This window comes from Hyla sarda, chromosome 1 (genome assembly GCF_029499605.1).
Source record: "Hyla sarda isolate aHylSar1 chromosome 1, aHylSar1.hap1, whole genome shotgun sequence".
Taxonomy (NCBI): domain Eukaryota; kingdom Metazoa; phylum Chordata; class Amphibia; order Anura; family Hylidae; genus Hyla; species Hyla sarda.
In genome coordinates, this window is record NC_079189.1 from 371,018,575 (window position 1) to 371,037,554 (window position 18,980).

The window sequence follows — 18,980 nt, forward strand, 5'->3', positions numbered from 1 at the left end:
CAGAACAATAACACATACCGTATTTATCGGGGTATACCACGCACCGGCCTATAACACGCACCCTCATTTTACCAAGGATATTTGGGTAAAAAAAGTTTTTTACCCAAATATCCATGGTAAAATGAGGGTGCGTGTGTATACCCCGATATACCCCCAGGAAAGGCAGGGGGAGAGAGCCCGTCGCTGCCCGCTTCTCTCCCCCTGCCTTTCCTGGGGTCTAGATCCCTTCTCTCCCCCCTAGCTATCGGCGCCGCTGCCCGTTCTGTCCCCCTGACTATCGGTGCCGGCGCCCGATTGCCGGCGCCGATAGCCAGGGGGAGAGAAGGGGCAGCGGCACAGATTGCCGGCGCCGCTGCCCCGTTGCCTCCCCCCATCCCCGGTGGCATAATTACCTGGTTCGGGTCCGCGCTGCTGCAGGCCTCCGGCGTGCGTCCCCGGCGTCGTTGCTATGCGCTGCACGGCGCGGCGCATGACGTCAGTGCGCCACGCCGTGCATAGCAACGACGCAGGGGACGCACGCCAGAGGCCTGCAGCAGCGCGGATCCGACCCAGGTAATTATGCCACCGGGAATGGGGGGAGGCAAGGGGGCAGCGGCGCCGGCAATGGGTGCCGCTGCCCCTTCTCTCCCCCTGGCTATCGTCGCCGCCAATGGGGCGCCGGCACGTATAGTCAGGGGGACAGAACGGGCAGCGGCGCCGATAGCTAGGGGGAGAGAAGGGCCGGCAGCAGCGCTCTAGACCCCAGGGAAGGCAGGGGGAGAGAAGCGGGCAGCGACGGGCTCTCTCCCCCTGCCTTTCCTGGGAGTGTATCGGCGTATAACACGCACATAGACTCTAGGCTAAAAAATTTTGCCTAAAAAGTGCGTGTTATAAGCCGATAAATACGGTACTTATTGGCGATATAAGTTATTAAAACTTTCATACCAAACATGCATTCAGGTGGGAGTCCTTGTCACCATTTTGTTACTGCCTTCAGAGCAATATCGTTTACGTAGTTGTAGTATAAGTAACTTGTCCATCATAACTTGCCCATCATACCTGACACATCTAAGGTGGAACTTTATCATATTGTTACTGACACGTCTTCAGAGCAATATCGCTCACGCAATCGTAGTATCAGTGACTTGCCCATCATACCTGACACGTCTTCAGGTGGAAGTTACTTGCATCATATTGTTACTGACACATCTTCAGAGCAATATTGCCTATGCAATTGTAGTTTAATTGACTTGCCCATAATACCTGACACATTTTTCAGGTGGAAGTTACTTGCATCATGTTGTTACTGACACATCTTCAGAGCAATATCGCTTAGGCAGTTGTAGTATAAGTGACTTGCCCATCATACCTGACTCATCGTCAGGGGGAAGTTACTTGCATCATATTGTTACTGACATGTCTTCAGAGCAATATCGCTTACGCAGTTATATCTTTTGCATTGATATAAAAAAGCTTGGCACTCTCAACTTCAGTCACAGCCCTGTTTTAGTCTTATTTCTGACGAGGGTACTTTCTTTACGCAACTATAATTCGTATATAAGTTCACAATATGTTATACTTTAGTAATCTTCAGTTGATTTCTTTCTGTGCATAGCTCTTGGTGACGTTGCTTTTGAGTTTACTAAAGTCAGTAACAGGTTGTCGGTCAGCATGTCTCCTGCTTCAGATATATATATGAGGCTTTATCGATTCTGAAGACTCCATCAAGGGCGTTTGACAGAGGCAGTGTCTCTTCATAGCACCTGTAGAAAATTCCTAAAATCAGGGAGAACTTTCACAGAAGGGGAGTTCCTTTTGAGGCAACAGCTAGGAAGGCCGAGCTATACAAATTACTGATGGAACAACCTCTTGCTGACCCATTGGGGTAACTGAGCCTGTGGGTGGAGAGTGTACACTGCCTTGTTACAGGAGTCATCATAGCTCATACACTATGTATACTTACAATAGCATAGATAACAATGCTTCCATTACTATAACTTCATTCCATATACACGTCACTATAAACACATATACTAAGCATAGGTCACAATAGGAGAGACACAATGCATACACTTCTCTAGTTGTTACGATGTACACTTTACCATCTACATATTGCTGGATCACGAGGGCGAAGTACACAGTGTCACCACTAATGTATGTATATATTTGCATCATGCCATCATACAGGTGCAATGTATGCGTTCCTATCATGTGTATGCTGGGTAGATGTCATTATCATGTATTTATTTTATATAGCAGCACAGGGCAGGTGGCACTGATACGTTTCATATGTTTAGGTTTCTAGGTTTTAAGGCTGTTGTCATTAATACGGTTATGTTATCTCATGTATTCAGTGTTGTCATGTTTTCTTAGAAACTAGTACTGTCACGTTCGTGCATTCTGGTCTGGTGGGGTATGCTAGGGTTAGGGTCGGCCATGTTTTTCAGGTTGCTACGTTAGTATGTCAACAATTTTTAATGTACTCAGATTGTGTTTCCAGATTCACATAAAGAGCATCAATAGTAACTTTCGCATGCTTTAGGTCTGTCACACCTTTCAAGCTGTCACCATAGTAAGTTTGGTCCGCTGCTCATTATCAGGTAATGTCTTTTAGCTTGTATGCATAGAGTTGTCACTATATGACTGCTGCATGTTACACGATATTTAGGCAACCTATCATGACTACGTGTATGATACTTACAAAGTCCTGTGACGGCTTCTGGCACAATGGTTACGCAATGTCCTCTCATGACTACAGACACGATGGTAATGCAACGTACTGTCACGACTACAGGCACAATGGTTACGCAAGACCTTTCACGACTACAGACACGATGGTTAGCATAGTTAAGTATACAGGTATACAGGCTAGATGGCTTCACAGGGTTTGAGTAGGGCTACTATCGAGTAGTGTAAGAATTTTTTCTCAAAGATACACTCAACTTATTCATCCCAGTATATCTGTTTCATTCTGTCATGCTTATCAATTAGGGTATGTCAGGATGGCATCGGGTGTTCATAGAATCCTTTTTGTTACCCACCTACTCAATTGTATTTTGCCACTTAGATTTTAGGCTATTGAGGTGAAGCAGTCATCTACTTCTAGAGAAGGTATTCGGATCATCTTGGTTCAACACTATGTCATAAGATATGTAAGGACCAGGTATTGGTAAGTAGCTTGTTGTTTATGTAGGTTTCGTGCATATGCTCTTTGTACACAGAGTAAACCATGGTCACCCCTTTCTAGGTCCTCAATCAGACACACATTGTACTATGTCTGTCTAATCAAGATAGTCACCTGATCAGATGGTTACACAAACACCGTCACATCTACAGGCACGATGATTACGCAAAGTCCTGTCATGTCTACAGGTCATTAGATTCCTTCTGTAGTCATGTTGCTACTGGGGACAAGTTGCAATCCTCTGAGTTTCGTATTACGGTATGTGTTCAGAATGCATGGGTGATGTTTTATTTTCGTCTCCCTCTATATTTTGGTTCATGAGAGCATGTCAGTACCACTTAAGAACTTGTCATAGGTAGATAAGGGTTCATGATGCTGGTTCTAATCTTTCTTTTTCAATGCTTTTCTAATGACCAGTAATTATATAAAACTTATTTGTATCTTAGCTAAAACATTGGGTTATAATCCTACTTCTCTTTCAATTTGGTGCCTCAGCAGCGGCACAGCACAAGGTTCCAGCGCATATCATCAAATGAATGGGTAGATGGAATTCGTCTTGTTTTGCGAGATATGTTCCGAATCTTAAGCTTAAAACGTCGTAGGTGGTTACGTTTTGGCAATGTAATTGTGGTATATCAATTAAATGTTTATTATACCTATTTTTCTTGCTCTGTGCCCTCGTTCGCGATTATGGCACACTTCAGCTGCTTATTATGTATGTGGTATTTATGTGTTATGGTAAGGTGGTTACAGGTAAGTAGTCACATTTTAAGCCCTGAGCACAAGTGGTTAAGCCCGCAGGGCTGTTTCTGTGGGAGGGGCGTGGGCCTATATAATACCCACAATCCCCTTCCTTGTGGCATGTCGTACATTCGTGCACCCACCCAACCCTCCCTTTTCTTTTTCATTTCTACTATAGGGGTATGCCCTCTATAGGCGTGCCCTCATTCGCCGTTATGGCACACTTCAGCCGCTTACTATGTATGTGGTATTTATGTGTTATAGTAAGGTGGTTACAGGTAAGTCACATTTTAAGCCCTGAGCACAAGTAGTTAAAAGTTTTATAATTAATGAAAGTCACTGAATGGATTAAAGATGAAGTGTACCAAGCACTTAACATTTCATGCAATTGCTGAATTTCTGAAGCCTTAACAAATGTTTTTTTTTTTTTCTTGGCAGGTGGAGTGGATAGAACAGCAGGTTGTTAAAAGGAGGACGAAAAGGGATTATAAAGTTAGTAATATTCCTTCTGCCTATTTCAACGATCCCAAGTGGCCAAGCATGTGGTACATTGTAAGTATTTCTGGGAAATTTTCTGCTTATGTATATGTATACATGACTATTTTTAATGTATAAAGACATAATTTTGTCTATGAATATTTTAGGACCACCTTTAGTATTTAGCCATTCACTTCTTCATGGCAAGGCGTATGATAGTGCTAACTTATACAAAAATGTGCCATGTTTATTCTAATACTACAAAATGATATTCATATCATTAAAAAAAATCCAGAATTTCAGTGATACCTGCAAATATATTTCATGGAAGTGTTTTTAAAATATGCGCTGATTACCCCTGGAAAATGCCGCCTCAGTCTGTGTATCGGCCTAAGGCTATGTTCACGTTCACATCTTGAGGAAGACATGATAACAGCTTAAAGGGTACTTCTCATCAAAAAAACTTTTGATATATTATAGATTAATGTATGCAGAATAACTTTACAATTGCATGTTATTAAAAAAATATGCTTCTTTCTATTTAATTTTCCACTTTGAAGAAATGACCACTAGGGGTCTCCCTACCAGTCCTGGCAGCAAGCATTTCAGACTCATGCTGGAGTCCTAAACACTACGAGCTGCCAGTCTGCTTTGTTCACAAAGGAGAACACTCAGAGCTGCCAGCCTGCTTTGTTCACAGCCTGTTTGGCTGTGAACAAAGCAGGCTGGCAGCTCCGAGTGTTTAGGACTCCAGCATGAGTCAGAAATGCTTGCTGACAGGACTGATCGGGAAAAATACAATAGAAAGAAGCATATTTTTCATTACCATGCTATTGGAAAGTTATTCAACATTCATTAATCTAAAATATATCAAAAGTTTATTTGATGAGAGGTACCCTTTAAGTATTAAAAAAAAAAAAAAACGAGAAAAAAAAGCTATTGTAAGTTGCAATAGTTAGCTCTAGAAAATGATAGGCTTCCTTCTTTGTATTTTTCCAGATGCAGGTTTCCTTTTGATGGTGAAAGGCATGTTGTAGTTTTAAAGAGAAGCAATTCTTGAAAGCTGGTCAGATTTTATATGTATACTGTGAAAAAGGTTTTAATGTTCTGAATGCTGTGACAGAATACAAACAATATAAAGAAGATGAGCATGACTAAATACTAAAGGTGGTCCTAAAATATTCATAGACAAAATTATGTCTTTATACATTGAAATAGTCATGTATACATATATGTGTATGTGGAGGTCAGACAATATTGTTGTAATGATTCTTCAATAGGATTAGGGACAACAAATCCCAAAAATTAAGTACTTTATCTAACATACAGTATACTTTAGTGTATGTATTTTTATTCTAACTTGTTGGGTGGCATAGTTCAATTAATGAGGGCGTGCACTTTTGTGGGTGAACTCAAGCATTTTCTACGGTGGATATTAATTGGGACTCTTTGTGTAATAGAGACATTTTAGCTTTACTTGACTTTTTTGGGGGGCTGTTTGTGGGGTCAAGTACGATGTAAAGGTCAAGCCCAAAAGGCTGTTTGTGTTGCTGCACAATGTCCTAGTTGTGACCCCCTCACTATCGAGATGGCAAAGCAGTAACTTGACAGGCACAGTTTTTGCAGTTGAACACAAGCAGGCTTTAGTCATATGAGGCACTGAAGCTTGGTCATTATAGCAACATGTATATATGTGCACACAGCTTGGGAGTGTCACTAGAAACCCAAATACAACAGTTATAAGCTAGTATTTGGGGATAAACTTTTCTGGCATCATGTTGCCAACCAGGGATACACTTCCCTGCCATCATGTTGCCAATCACAAAAAAAAAAACAGCAACAAATTAAGTAATATATGTACACAGCATCAAAGGCGCAATATACAACATACTAAGGTCTGCAGTGGTAGTGGCAATAAAACAGTTAACATGAAAGAAAATGGTACCTACAATAAATGGTTAATATGAACACAGAAAGTCTCATTATCACAAAAAAACTTTTTGTAATGACACCCTTTTTTCAGTCTGGACAATAGAATTGTAAAAAAGGACCTGTGGCCATCCCCAAAAATGGAGCTCTTAATCATAAAACAGCTTAGGGTACTCTGATCACACATCTTTTTACAGTTTCTATATTTCAGTTTATAACTTGTCTAACAATTCAAGGAAACATCAGATGGGCGTGTATGAAAATAAATGATGGGAGTGACTATTAGATGATGGGTGGGGTTATACAGTCAGGGGGTGTGTATTAGGCATAAATGCCCCTCAATGTAAAACATCCCAACCCCCAACCATCACCTGATATTCACTCACATTAAATTTAAATTAACTTCACGCCATCTGAATTGTCAAACAAACTATAAACCCTCATATCGCAGGAGGTGGAGGGTGTGTAAAAAAACTGTAAAAAGTTGTGTGATCAGGACACCCTAAGCCATTTAATATTAGTAGAAGCTAATTTTATTGGGTTGGCCTCAGGTCCTTTTTAAGCTTATGCTTATTGTATCTCAGTGTTTGCTTATGTCCACACTGGTAAAAGAAAAAAAACGAATGAAGTAAAAACATTGAGAAGCAACATCTAGTCTCATTTATTATCTGACGCATTGTAAAATGTCACATTGAGAAGTACAGTAAGATATCTGTAAAGCATTCCTAGACAGATATTGAAATAGTTATATTAATGTATTAATATAACCTTGGAGCCATTGACGGTACATACAGGATATAACGCAATTGGTTCATATAATCTGTAAGCAGCCAGAACAACATGGCGTCAGTCATCTCTGGAAGTTAGAAAGCTTGCGGTGTCCTTGTCATATTCCTATCAAAGTTTTGAATCAGCAAGTAGAACTGAAGCAGACACCGAAGTGTATTTTACATTTTCATATAAATGGTATGTCTTCATGCATTAGAAAGTGATCATACAGTGGTATGCTGTCACACATCAGTTTCGCAATTCTAGGTTTTTTTTCTAACCTTGATGAATTCTATCAGAGAAGTCAGGATAGCACAATATAGGCTGAGAGGAGAGAAATTTCTGTGAGAATAGAAATGTTGGGCTTTGAAAGTGATTCTCGGGCTAGACTATAACACAACTACGGCAGTCGACTGCTTTGGAATGAATAAGTACAGATGTACTGCTATTGATGTAAAGCTAGACAAAGTTTATCACAGCGTATGACAAATGTCGGAGATCAGCGGGTATTGAACGATTTCCTCTTACACCACATTTCACTGTGCGCTTTGTTTTATACTAACATTCATTCACTCAGTATGTAAAAGTTACATAAAGTTAGATAGAAACATAAACATAGAATGTGTCGGCAGATAAGAACCATTTGGCCCATCTAGTCTGCCCAATAATCTGAATACTATGAATAGTTTTGCAGAGTTTGATTCTATGACATGTTCTTTTCTAAAATCTACCAAGGAGCTTAGAGAACGGTGCAGTATGTGATAGATGTGTATCCTCTGAAAAGATATACAAGGACATTTATCATTGTTGCTTTGCTAAGAAAGTTCTGTAGGCTTTTTTTTCTTGCTTTTGGTTTTGCTTATGTATGACATATTTATTATACTATCACAGGGGGTTGATAAATTTGGCGCACATAAGCAGAAAACAATAAATTGCTTTTGAATACCATTTATTTAGCACACATAAGCAAAAAACATTAAATAACTTCAGAACAACACTTTGTAACACCACCTCCTCTCCTGTGTGCCTTTTCTGCTCTAAAATCACAGTTGTGAAATAAATGTGCAAAATATAAATATATATTTTTTTAACCACTTTTGGACACAGGTTTTTTTTTTTTTTTTGTTCTTCTGCACTTTCGTTTTTTTTCTCCTCACCTTCTAAAAATCATAACGCTTTCAATTTTCCACCTTACATATATAAAGCCTTTTTTTTTTTCCACCACCAATTTTACATTGGAATGACATAAAAATTTTCCCCACAAGATCTACGGCGAAACAAAAAAAAATATTTATGGGACAAAAAACGCCATTTTGTAACTTTTAGGAGCTTTTGTTTCTACCCAGTGCACTTTTCTGTAAAAATGACAGATTCTATGTATTCTGTAGGTCCATATAATTGAAATTATATCCAACTAGGCTTTTTTCACACTGTCTTTGTGACACAGCAGTGTTACGTCCGTCGGAGAATCTGGGGAGAATAGCGAGAGGAAAAATGTAACGTTTTTTCCTCATGCTACTCCCATCAAAAAATAACATTGCCCGACAGACTTCATAATAGTGAATGGCATTTGTTGGGACCCATTGTTTCCTGTTGAGCCTGGTCAAGAATAACGTCCGTTAAGGCACAAAAGAAAGTGCCTGACGGACGTTTGTGGCAGTGTGAAAGGGGCCTTATATAGGTTTGATTTTGTTTTGCTTTTTCAAAAAATTATAACTATTTATATTAAAATTTGCTTGTATGTTTAAAATTGCCCTCTTCTAACTCCTCTAACTTTTTTATTTTTCCGTATACGGAACAGTGGGTATGTCAGAGATTTCATCTGCATGCACATCTCAAGGAAATCTGAAAAATAGGAAAATAGGAAATAGGAAAATAACTGAAAGAGACACTTTTTTGCACTTTCATTGCGCCCCCCCCCCCTGCTTATTGCCAACCCTCCTCCCCTGCTTATTGCCAACATCCTCCCCTGCCAATTGCCAAAAAAAACCTCCCCTGCCAATTGCCAACACCCCCCCAGTTGCCCAACCCCTCCCCCGCCAATTGCCAACACCCCCACCCTGGCCGCTCTCTTCCTGTGTGTGTAATGTCCCCCTCACCACCGCCTATCTTTGCTTCTATGCCGCCGCTCGCAGCAGCCCCTGCTCCAGATCTCCCACCCACTGGCTAGACGTTACATGAGTACAACTCCCAGCATTCCCTGTCAGTGAGGACATGCTGGGAGTTATAGGTGCAACAGCTGGGAGTTGCAGGCGGGTGGCCGGGAGCAAAGAATTTGTAACTACACTGTAACTTCATATTTCCCGGCCTGAGCTGTAATTGCCTGGTCGGTCTCGGCCAATTACAGCTCAGGCCAGGAAATATGAAGTTACAGTGTAGTTTCATATTCCTTGCAGCCGGCCCGCTCCTCTCCCCGGCCACCCGCCCAACTACTACAACTCCTAGCATGTCCTCACTGACAGGGCATGCTGGGAGTTGTACTCCTGTCACTGCTAGCCGGCGGGTGGGAGATCTGGAGCGAGGGCGGTGGCGAGGCAAAGATAGGCAGCGGTGAGGGGGATGTTACACACACTAGAGGAGAGCGGCTGGGGTGGGGGTGTTGGCAATTGACAGGGGGCGTGTTGGCAATAAGCATGGGGGGTTCCGTTCCCCGGCCACTCGCCCGCAACTACCAGCCATTGCAACTACAACTCCCAGCATGTCCTCACTGTTAGGGCATGATGGGAGTTGTAGTCCTGTAATGGCTAGCCGGCGGGTGGGAGATGTGAAGCAGGGGCTGCTGCGAGCGCCGGCAAGGCAAAGATAGGCAGTGTGTGTGTGTGGTTTAGGCGGGATTTTATATTTCCCGCAGGAGCTGTGGTCTTAGCTCTCAGCGGAAAATATGAAATTCCGCTCGCAAAAGAAAGTTTTGTAAGCCAGGTCTGGGCTGGCTTACATTTACACTGCTTTGGAGGCGGTTGCTACTTTTGTGCGACTGTCGCACTTGATAAATCCCTGACCACTGCACAGTGAAAACTGAAATTTGCTTTAGTAAGCTCTTCTGTAGATTTTTGCTTACAGCCAAAAGTCGCACTAAAAATTGCTTTGGTGCAGTTGCGATTTTTTGTGCGACTTTCGTAAGCAAAAAAAGAGCTCTAAATCCCTTGATAAATCCCCACCATACTTCTAACTTATTACAAAAGTAATCCCCCTGGGGATATTGTTAGGAAATGGCTGGTAGGCAGCATGCTATACTACTTCTATTAATATATAATATTACCCATATTATATATATATACCAATATATATATTCATCCTTCCACTACAATCATGTCACTGTACACTTTGACAGGACATTGCAGCTAGTCGCTGGCCTTGGGGGTCACGTGTATTTATTCTTGCATTTTACCACTGAGGCCAGTGATTGTCTACAGAATCCAGTGTTTGTTAAAATCTCATTCACTTTGCTGGTACTGTAATACACTGTACATTTTCTGTACAAACCTGTTGTGTATCTGACCTGAACAAACCCTTTTACTATCCATCGCTCAAGTCATCTTCTTTGCTGTGACCCTTTGTGTATACAAAGTATGGCTCCATTTTACTGGGTCCTTGTCACTTTGTAAGGGAAGTCTCAGTAAAGTTTAGAGCCAGATTGTTAGGGGTAAAAGTAAAGTTAGCACATTGTCCAAGTGTAGCCCGAACTTACGATAAAGAAGAGTTAAGAGATGGGTTGGCTCTGTCCATTGAACTCAAGTCCAGAATGAGCAGGGATATGAATGGACGCCTGTTTGGCAATCTTTGTGTCTTTGTTGATCTTTGTCCAATAAACAAACATGCAATGCCAGTCCAGAGGGTTAAGAAAAATGTGCCCTTAGCAGCAATTACCCTCATAACATTGATATATTTATCAAACGCTTTAGTCATAAACCTAATATTGGTAGGGGTTCCTTATGATTAATGGCATGTTTTTTTTCAGTAAAATGTCTAGTTGAAAAATACCCTATGGCAGAAACTTGTAAATACTGTTTAGATTTTGCTCGGCATACACATAAATCAACACTGTCTCCATCTGGAATGCAAAGCTGGATGAATCTCAAGAACTGACACAGCAGCGAGTGCTGGAATCGTCACAATGTCATGTTGATTTTCAATATTTTCTGTAAAAATCCTTCTGTGACATTAATATAAATGAAAGGCAAAGGGCACAAATAGGATTGTTCTGTCTTGTACGAACAGGAAGAAACAGAAACCCAACAGTGGACTGTCTCAGTCTTTGTTTAGCCTTTCTAAGGGGGTAATGGATCTCCTTGGGAGTCAAACTGGCATAGGGAGTCTAAGGGGCCGGTAGCACTAGAAAGCTTTGTTCATGGAAGTGTTATGTCTCCCAGCATCGAAAGTTGGTAGTTGCAGATAGTTAATGTTTTGTAATGTCACTGTTGATGTCAGCTCATCATATATGATTGCAGTAGAAGAGTAAAGGGGGAACTAGCTGACTAGTAAGTGGGGAAATGGAATTTCTATTTTAACCTTGGCTGCAATTTTAAGTGTTTAGGCCACTCTTAAATGCGGCACTAGTGGCCTCGGCTATCACTGGCGGTTTACCAATATCTGTGGGCTATACGTGGACAAGCTCCTACTATGTTCAGCAACTGCAGAACCAGCCTGCAATGATCAATAATGCATCGCTAACCACGGTCAATAGCACTGCATGTGAGAGCAGCTTTAGGCTGTTTCAATATCCAGACATTTTGTGATAGCAAGTGGTATTGTCCTTTACCTTAGGCAAAAAAAAAAAATAAAAAAAAAATAAAATGCAATTACATTGTTGGCCACATTAGCATTTCAACTTAAAGGCATTTTCCACTTGTTTAAGCACTTTTTGACAGATGGGTTCCCTGAAAGCAAGCTGGTCACACCCCAACAATCTTCTGCAATTGTTTGAAAGCTGTTATGTACATAATGGGCCACTTACTGTTGCATGTTTGCACACAAAAAAACATGTAGTATATGCCTTGCACCACATTTAGCATGTGTTTTAGAAATCTTATAGACACTTTGAGCCGTGTTCGATAAGGGGATTTGGCCTAGCAAAAAGGGGGTATGGCTTGACTGATAAGCTATCGTTTCACTGCAACTTTGGGTGCAAAAAAATTAAGGCGCAATTTTTTAAGCCAGCTAAAGACTTGTCTAGACATCTAAAATATGCCTACAGTGTCCATATTAGGATATCATCAGGCGTCAGCCAAACCTCCGTCATGCCTCAGACGTCAGCCGGACAGCCGTAAAAGTTTTTCAGCCTCCCTATGTTAACTGCGTAGCGAAGGAAAGCAGAGCATGCGGTCTGAGCGGTATGGACAACTGCACATGTGCTGGGCTACGCTCCTAACGTTGTCTACTTTAGCCCTACGCTGTCAGCAGAGTGCTGTGCATGTGCTCTCAGTTTTCGGCTGATGTCTGGAGCATGATGGAGGTTTGGCTGAGAGCTGAGGGCTGAGGGAGGTTTGTATGAGGTGTGACGGAGGTTTGTCTGAGAGCTAAGGGCTGAGGGAGGTTTGTCTGTGGTGTGACGGAGGTTTGTCTGTGATCTGAGGGAGGTTTTTCTGAGGTGTGACAGAGGTTTGTCTGAGGTGTGACCGAGGTTTGTCTCAGGTATGACCGAGGTTTGTCTGAGGCATGACGGAGGTTTGTCTGAGAGTTGAGGGAGGTTTGTATGAGGTGTGATGGAGGTTTGTCTGAGAGCTGAGGGCTAAGGGAGGTTTGTCTGAGGTGTGATGGAGGTTTGTCTGATGGCTGAGGGTGGTTTGTCTGAGGTGTGACGGAGGTTTGTCTGACGCCTGATGATGTCCTAATATGGACACTGTATATGCCAGATTTATCAAACATCATGCATCACATTGTAAAAATCGGGGGCATTTGTAGAATGTCCAAGTTTTATACAATTTTAGTAAATCTGGACCAATGTTCTATAAAATAAGTGTGCAGTCTCTAATGCATTGACAGGCATGGTCCTCCAGAGAGTTATAGGCTTTATTTGACTCCTATCACCTATGGCTACTAAATTAAGGTCATGAATGAACAACTCTCCCTCTAGTAACACAGAATATCCTCGTAGAGAAAACCATACAACCCTTATACTTGCCTTCTCTACAGCACACTGTGATGTAATTCCTACACTATGACAGATATGTACTTATGGCATCATTCACACCGATAATTCTCCAAATCAGCATTTTCTCTACCAATTAAATATCTCTTTTCAATTTGCAGCTTCACATCAAATGAGCTTTTTGATCATTTCACATAAAAGAGCGGCTTCTATCCTATTAGGGGCTTTATAAGAAAACCGGCTCATTTCATACCATATTCAGGTGGATAGCTGTTTGTTTTTCTTGTAAAAAGATTTCAGATTTTTTTTTTCAGTTTGCTGAACTTTCGAATTACAGATATGAAGTTGTTTTTCCTGCTAAATGCTTAATCTTTACTAAAGTGGCTAATTTATTTTACCGTGGCATCATGGGAGAAATTCTTCAAGGAAATCTCTTTACTAATATGGAAAAATAATTATGTAAACATATCCCAGCTATTAACAACTAAAAGCGCTGAAAGTCTAGATTTCATTTTTATAGCATTTGACTTACAAAGACACTAATCTCAAAGAAGACCGAGTGTACAGTATCAATTGGTATATAATCCCATTTAGCAGGTTGCTAGTAAGTTTAGGACATACATCTGGCAATATAATTCTACTATAAAATTTCACTGGTAAGTTAAGTCCCAGTATGTAAGTTTTACTGTCATTGAATGTTGTTGCTCCTTGCCGTCTTACCTCTCTGCAGGAGACCAACTGTAGAAAAAAAAAATACGTTTATGGAGCCTGTATATGGCAGTGAGAAAACAAGCACTCAGCTGAACGCTTCTCCCCATTCATACTAGTGATTAGCACCCAGACCCCACCAATCAAAATCTTTGACATATCTCTATGACACGTCAAAAGTTTTGTTAAATAAAAGTAATAGGTAAATCTTAGTATAATATCAAAATATGAATTTTTTACTAGCTGGAAGATTTTATAAAAATTTTGTAGCATTGTGGGAAATTTTCCAGCACAGTTCTGAAAATGACATCTGCAGAAACAAGGTGCCATCTTGAATTTTGCGCTAATTTTAGGTAATTTATGTTACGCCGAGCGCTCCGGGTCCCCGCTCCTCCCCGGAGCGCTCGCTACACTTCCCTCACTGCAGCGCCCCGGTCGGTTCCACGGACCCGGGGCGCTGCGTTACCACCTCCGGCCGGGATGCGATTCGCGATGCGGGTAGCGCCCGCTCGCGATGCGCACCCCGGCTCCCGTACCTTACTCGCTCCCCGTCAGTTCTGTCCCGGCGCGCGCGGCCCCGCTCCCTAGGGCGCGCGCGCGCCGGGTCTTTGCGATTTAAAGGGCCACTGCACCGCTGATTGGTGCAGTGGTTCCAATTAGTGTTTACACCTGTGCACTTCCCTATATCACCTCACTTCCCCTTCACTCCCTCGCCGGATCTTGTTGCCCTAGTGCCAGTGAAAGCGTTCCTTGTGTGTTCCTTGCCTGTGATTCCAGACCTTCTGCCGTTGCCCCTGACTACGATCCTTGCTGCCTGCCCCGACCTTATGCTACGTCCTTGCATTGACTACCGCGGTCTTAATAAAATCACGGTTAAGAACCGCTACCCCCTACCCCTCATCTCTGAACTCTTTGATCGTCTCCAAGGTGCCCATATTTTTACCAAACTGGACTTAAGAGGTGCTTATAATCTCATCCGCATCAGAGAGGGGGATGAATGGAAAACGGCATTTAACACCAGAGATGGACACTTTGAGTATCTGGTCATGCCCTTTGGTCTATGCAACGCCCCTGCCGTCTTCCAAGACTTTGTTAATGAAATTTTTCGTGATCTACTATACTCCTGTGTTGTTGTATATCTGGACGATATCCTGATTTTTTCTGCCAATCTTGAAGAACACCGCCAGCATGTCCGTATGGTTCTTCAGAGACTTCGTGATAATCAACTCTATGCCAAAATAGAGAAATGTCTGTTTGAATGCCAATCTCTTCCTTTTCTAGGATACTTGGTCTCTGGCCAGGGACTACAAATGGACCCAGATAAACTCTCTGCCGTCTTAGATTGGCCACGCCCCTCCGGACTCCGTGCCATCCAACGTTTTTTGGGGTTCGCCAATTATTACAGGCAATTTATTCCACATTTTTCTACCATTGTGGCTCCTATTGTGGCTTTAACAAAAAAAAAATGCCGATCCCAAGTCTTGGCCTCCTCAAGCGGAAGACGCCTTTAAACGACTCAAGTCTGCCTTTTCTTCGGCTCCCGTGCTCTCCAGACCTGACCCATCTAAACCCTTCCTATTGGAGGTTGATGCCTCCTCAGTGGGAGCTGGAGCTGTCCTTCTACAAAAAAACTCTTCCGGGCATGCTGTTACTTGTGGTTTTTTTTCCAGGACCTTCTCTCCGGCGGAGAGGAACTACTCCATCGGGGATCGAGAGCTTCTAGCCATTAAATTAGCACTTGAGGAATGGAGGCATCTGCTGGAGGGATCAAGATTTCCAGTTATTATTTACACCGATCACAAGAACCTCTCCTACCTCCAGTCTGCCCAACGGCTGAATCCTCGTCAGGCCAGGTGGTCTCTGTTCTTTGCCCGATTTAATTTTGAAATTCACTTTCGGCCTGCTGATAAAAACATTAGGGCCGATGCTCTCTCTCGTTCCTCAGATGCCTCTGAAATTGAACTCTCTCCTCAACACATCATTCCTCCTGACTGCCTGATTTCCACTTCTCCAGCCTCCATCAGGCAAACTCCTCCAGGAAAGACCTTTGTTTCTCCACGCCAACGCCTTGGGATCCTCAAATGGGGTCACTCCTCCCATCTCGCAGGTCATGCGGGCATCAAGAAATCTGTGCAACTCATCTCTCGCTTCTATTGGTGGCCGACTCTAGAGACTGATGTGGTGGACTTTGTGCGAGCCTGCACTATCTGTGCCCGGGATAAGACTCCTCGCCAGAAGCCCGCTGGTTTTCTTCATCCTCTACCTGTCCCCGAACAACCTTGGTCTCTGATTGGTATGGATTTTATTACTGACTTACCCCCATCCCATGGCAACACTGTTATTTGGGTGGTCGTTGATCGATTCTCCAAAATGGCACATTTCATCCCTCTTCCTGGTCTTCCTTCAGCGCCTCAGTTGGCTAAACAATTTTTTGTACACATTTTTCGTCTTCACGGGTTGCCTACACAGATCGTCTCGGATAGAGGCGTCCAATTTGTGTCTAAATTCTGGAGGGCTCTCTGTAAACAACTCAAGATTAAATTAAATTTTTCTTCTGCATACCATCCTCAATCCAATGGACAAGTAGAGAGAATTAACCAGATCTTGGGTGACTATTTACGACATTTTGTTTCCTCCCGCCAGGATGACTGGGCAGATCTTCTACCTTGGGCCGAATTCTCGTATAATTTCAGAATCTCTGAATCTTCCTCCAAATCTCCGTTTTTCGTGGTGTACGGCCGTCACCCTCTTCCCCCCCTCCCTACCCCCTTGCCCTCTGGTCTGCCCGCTGTGGATGAAATTTCTCGTGATCTTTCCACCATATGGAAAGAGACCCAAAATTCTCTCTTACAGGCTTCTTCTCGCATGAAGAGATTCGCAGATAAGAAAAGAAGAGCTCCTCCCATTTTTTCCCCTGGAGACAAGGTATGGCTCTCCGCTAAATATGTCCGTTTCCGTGTCCCGAGCTATAAGTTGGGACCACGCTATCTTGGTCCTTTTAAAGTTTTGTGTCAAATTAATCCTGTCTCTTACAAACTTCTTCTTCCTCCTTCTCTTCGTATCCCTAATGCCTTTCACGTCTCTCTTCTTAAACCTCTCATCCTCAACCGTTTTTCTCCTAAATCTGTTCCTCCCACTCCTGTTTCCGGCTCCTCGGACATCTTCTCTGTCAAAGAGATTTTGGCCTCTAAAAAGGTCAGGGGAAGAACTTTTTTTTTAGTGGATTGGGAGGGTTGTGGTCCAGAAGAGAGGTCCTGGGAACCTGAGGACAATATCCTGGACAAAAGTCTGATCCTCAGGTTCTCAGGCCCCAAGAAGAGGGGGAGACCCAAGGGGGGGGGTACTGTTACGCCGAGCGCTCCGGGTCCCCGCTCCTCCCCGGAGCGCTCGCTACACTTCCCTCACTGCAGCGCCCCGGTCGGTTCCACGGACCCGGGGCGCTGCGTTACCACCTCCGGCCGGGATGCGATTCGCGATGCGGGTAGCGCCCGCTCGCGATGCGCACCCCGGCTCCCGTACCTTACTCGCTCCCCGTCAGTTCTGTCCCGGCGCGCGCGGCCCCGCTCCCTAGGGCGCGCGCGCGCCGGGTCTTTGCGATTTAAAGGGCCACTGCACCGCTGATTGGTGCAGTGGTTCCAATTAGTGTTTACACCTGTGCACTTCCCTATATCACCTCACTTCCCCTTCACTCCCTCGCCGGATCTTGTTGCCCTAGTGCCAGTGAAAGCGTTCCTTGTGTGTTCCTTGCCTGTGATTCCAGACCTTCTGCCGTTGCCCCTGACTACGATCCTTGCTGCCTGCCCCGACCTTCTGCTACGTCCGACCTTGCTTCTGTCTACTCCCTTGTACCGCGCCTATCTTCAGCAGCCAGAGAGGTTGAGCCGTTGCTAGGGGATACGACCTGGTCACTACCGCCGCAGCAAGACCATCCCGCTTTGCGGCGGGCTCTGGTGAAAACCAGTAGTGACTTAGAACCGATCCTCTAGCACGGTCCACGCCAATCCCTCTCTGGCACAGAGGATCCACTACCTGCCAGCCGGCATCGTGACAATTTAGTTTAGGTAGATTCCCCCATTGACCCATTAAATGAGCTTAGAACACCATATGGTTCCTTGATGATCGGTATGTTAGAACTCCTTGGAGTACCAGCACACCGAAAGAACAGTGTGCCAGTTTCTTCAGTTCAGTCTTATTGATTGATCTTCTGATGTCCTTAAAGGAAAGGGGTCATCCTGTTCACTTACACTAAACCCAATACAATGGGTTACAGTGTGGGTGAACAGGAGACCAATGAGGGGTCAATTAGTTAAATACGTACCTGTAGACTGGAGCTGTGTCCCTCTGAATATCGTCTTATATCCCTGCTGAATTGGGCACAGGAGGTGGGCCTCCTGGTTGAATTTGATTATTCATGGGCTCTGGTCATGTGAGCGCTTGCACCTACTGAGCAGTCATGTGACCAGAGCCAATGAATATTCAAATTCACCCGGCAGGCCCGCCTCCTGTACGCAATTCAGCGGGGATAGAAGAGGATATTCAGAGGGACACAGCTCTGGTCTACAGGTACGTATTTAACTCATTGACCCCTCATTGGTCTCCTGATCACCCACACTGGGTATTGGGTTTAGTATGGGTCAACAGGATGACCGTTTTCTTTTAAACAATGTCCTATGTTTGTTGCATTACTAAAACAACTTATAACTGAAGCTTGGGGGAAATTTTATCATAATATGTCCAGAGAAAAAGTTGCTGAACATTTCTTAGCAGCATAAATATGTCAAGGATTTTAATAGCAATGGGTAACTTAAATATTTAAAATATTGGTAGAAAACCATTTTTCCTCAATAGTCTTCTATAACAGTGGTGCCAAGAGACATGGGCCAGTATCTATCATGAGCACTGGTGTGTTTATGGTATAAGAGGATGTGTACTAATCCTGTAGAAGGCAAAGATGTGTGACCTAAAATAAAGGTAGTACCTTACCAAAGTGGATGCATTGATATCATCTGTGCGCTGCACGTTCCTGCACCATGACTGGGATAGGTGTCTTGGGTCCTACCACTGCTGCAGCACTTCAGAAATATAGGAGAAGGGCATTGTCAGGAT

At 43.3% G+C, this 18,980-nt stretch overlaps 1 protein-coding gene across 4 annotated transcripts in view; it reads left to right on the plus strand.

The window, feature by feature from the left end:
• The window catches only part of PCSK5 (proprotein convertase subtilisin/kexin type 5), a 459,846-nt gene that overhangs the window by 108,774 nt on the left and 332,092 nt on the right, over positions 1-18,980 (plus strand). For all 4 annotated transcript variants that reach the window (XM_056523317.1, XM_056523326.1, XM_056523339.1 and 1 more), the window contains exon 3: positions 4,343-4,456. In XM_056523317.1, coding sequence (XP_056379292.1) covers positions 4,343-4,456 — 114 coding nt within the window. The remainder of the gene's footprint in view (positions 1-4,342; positions 4,457-18,980) is intronic.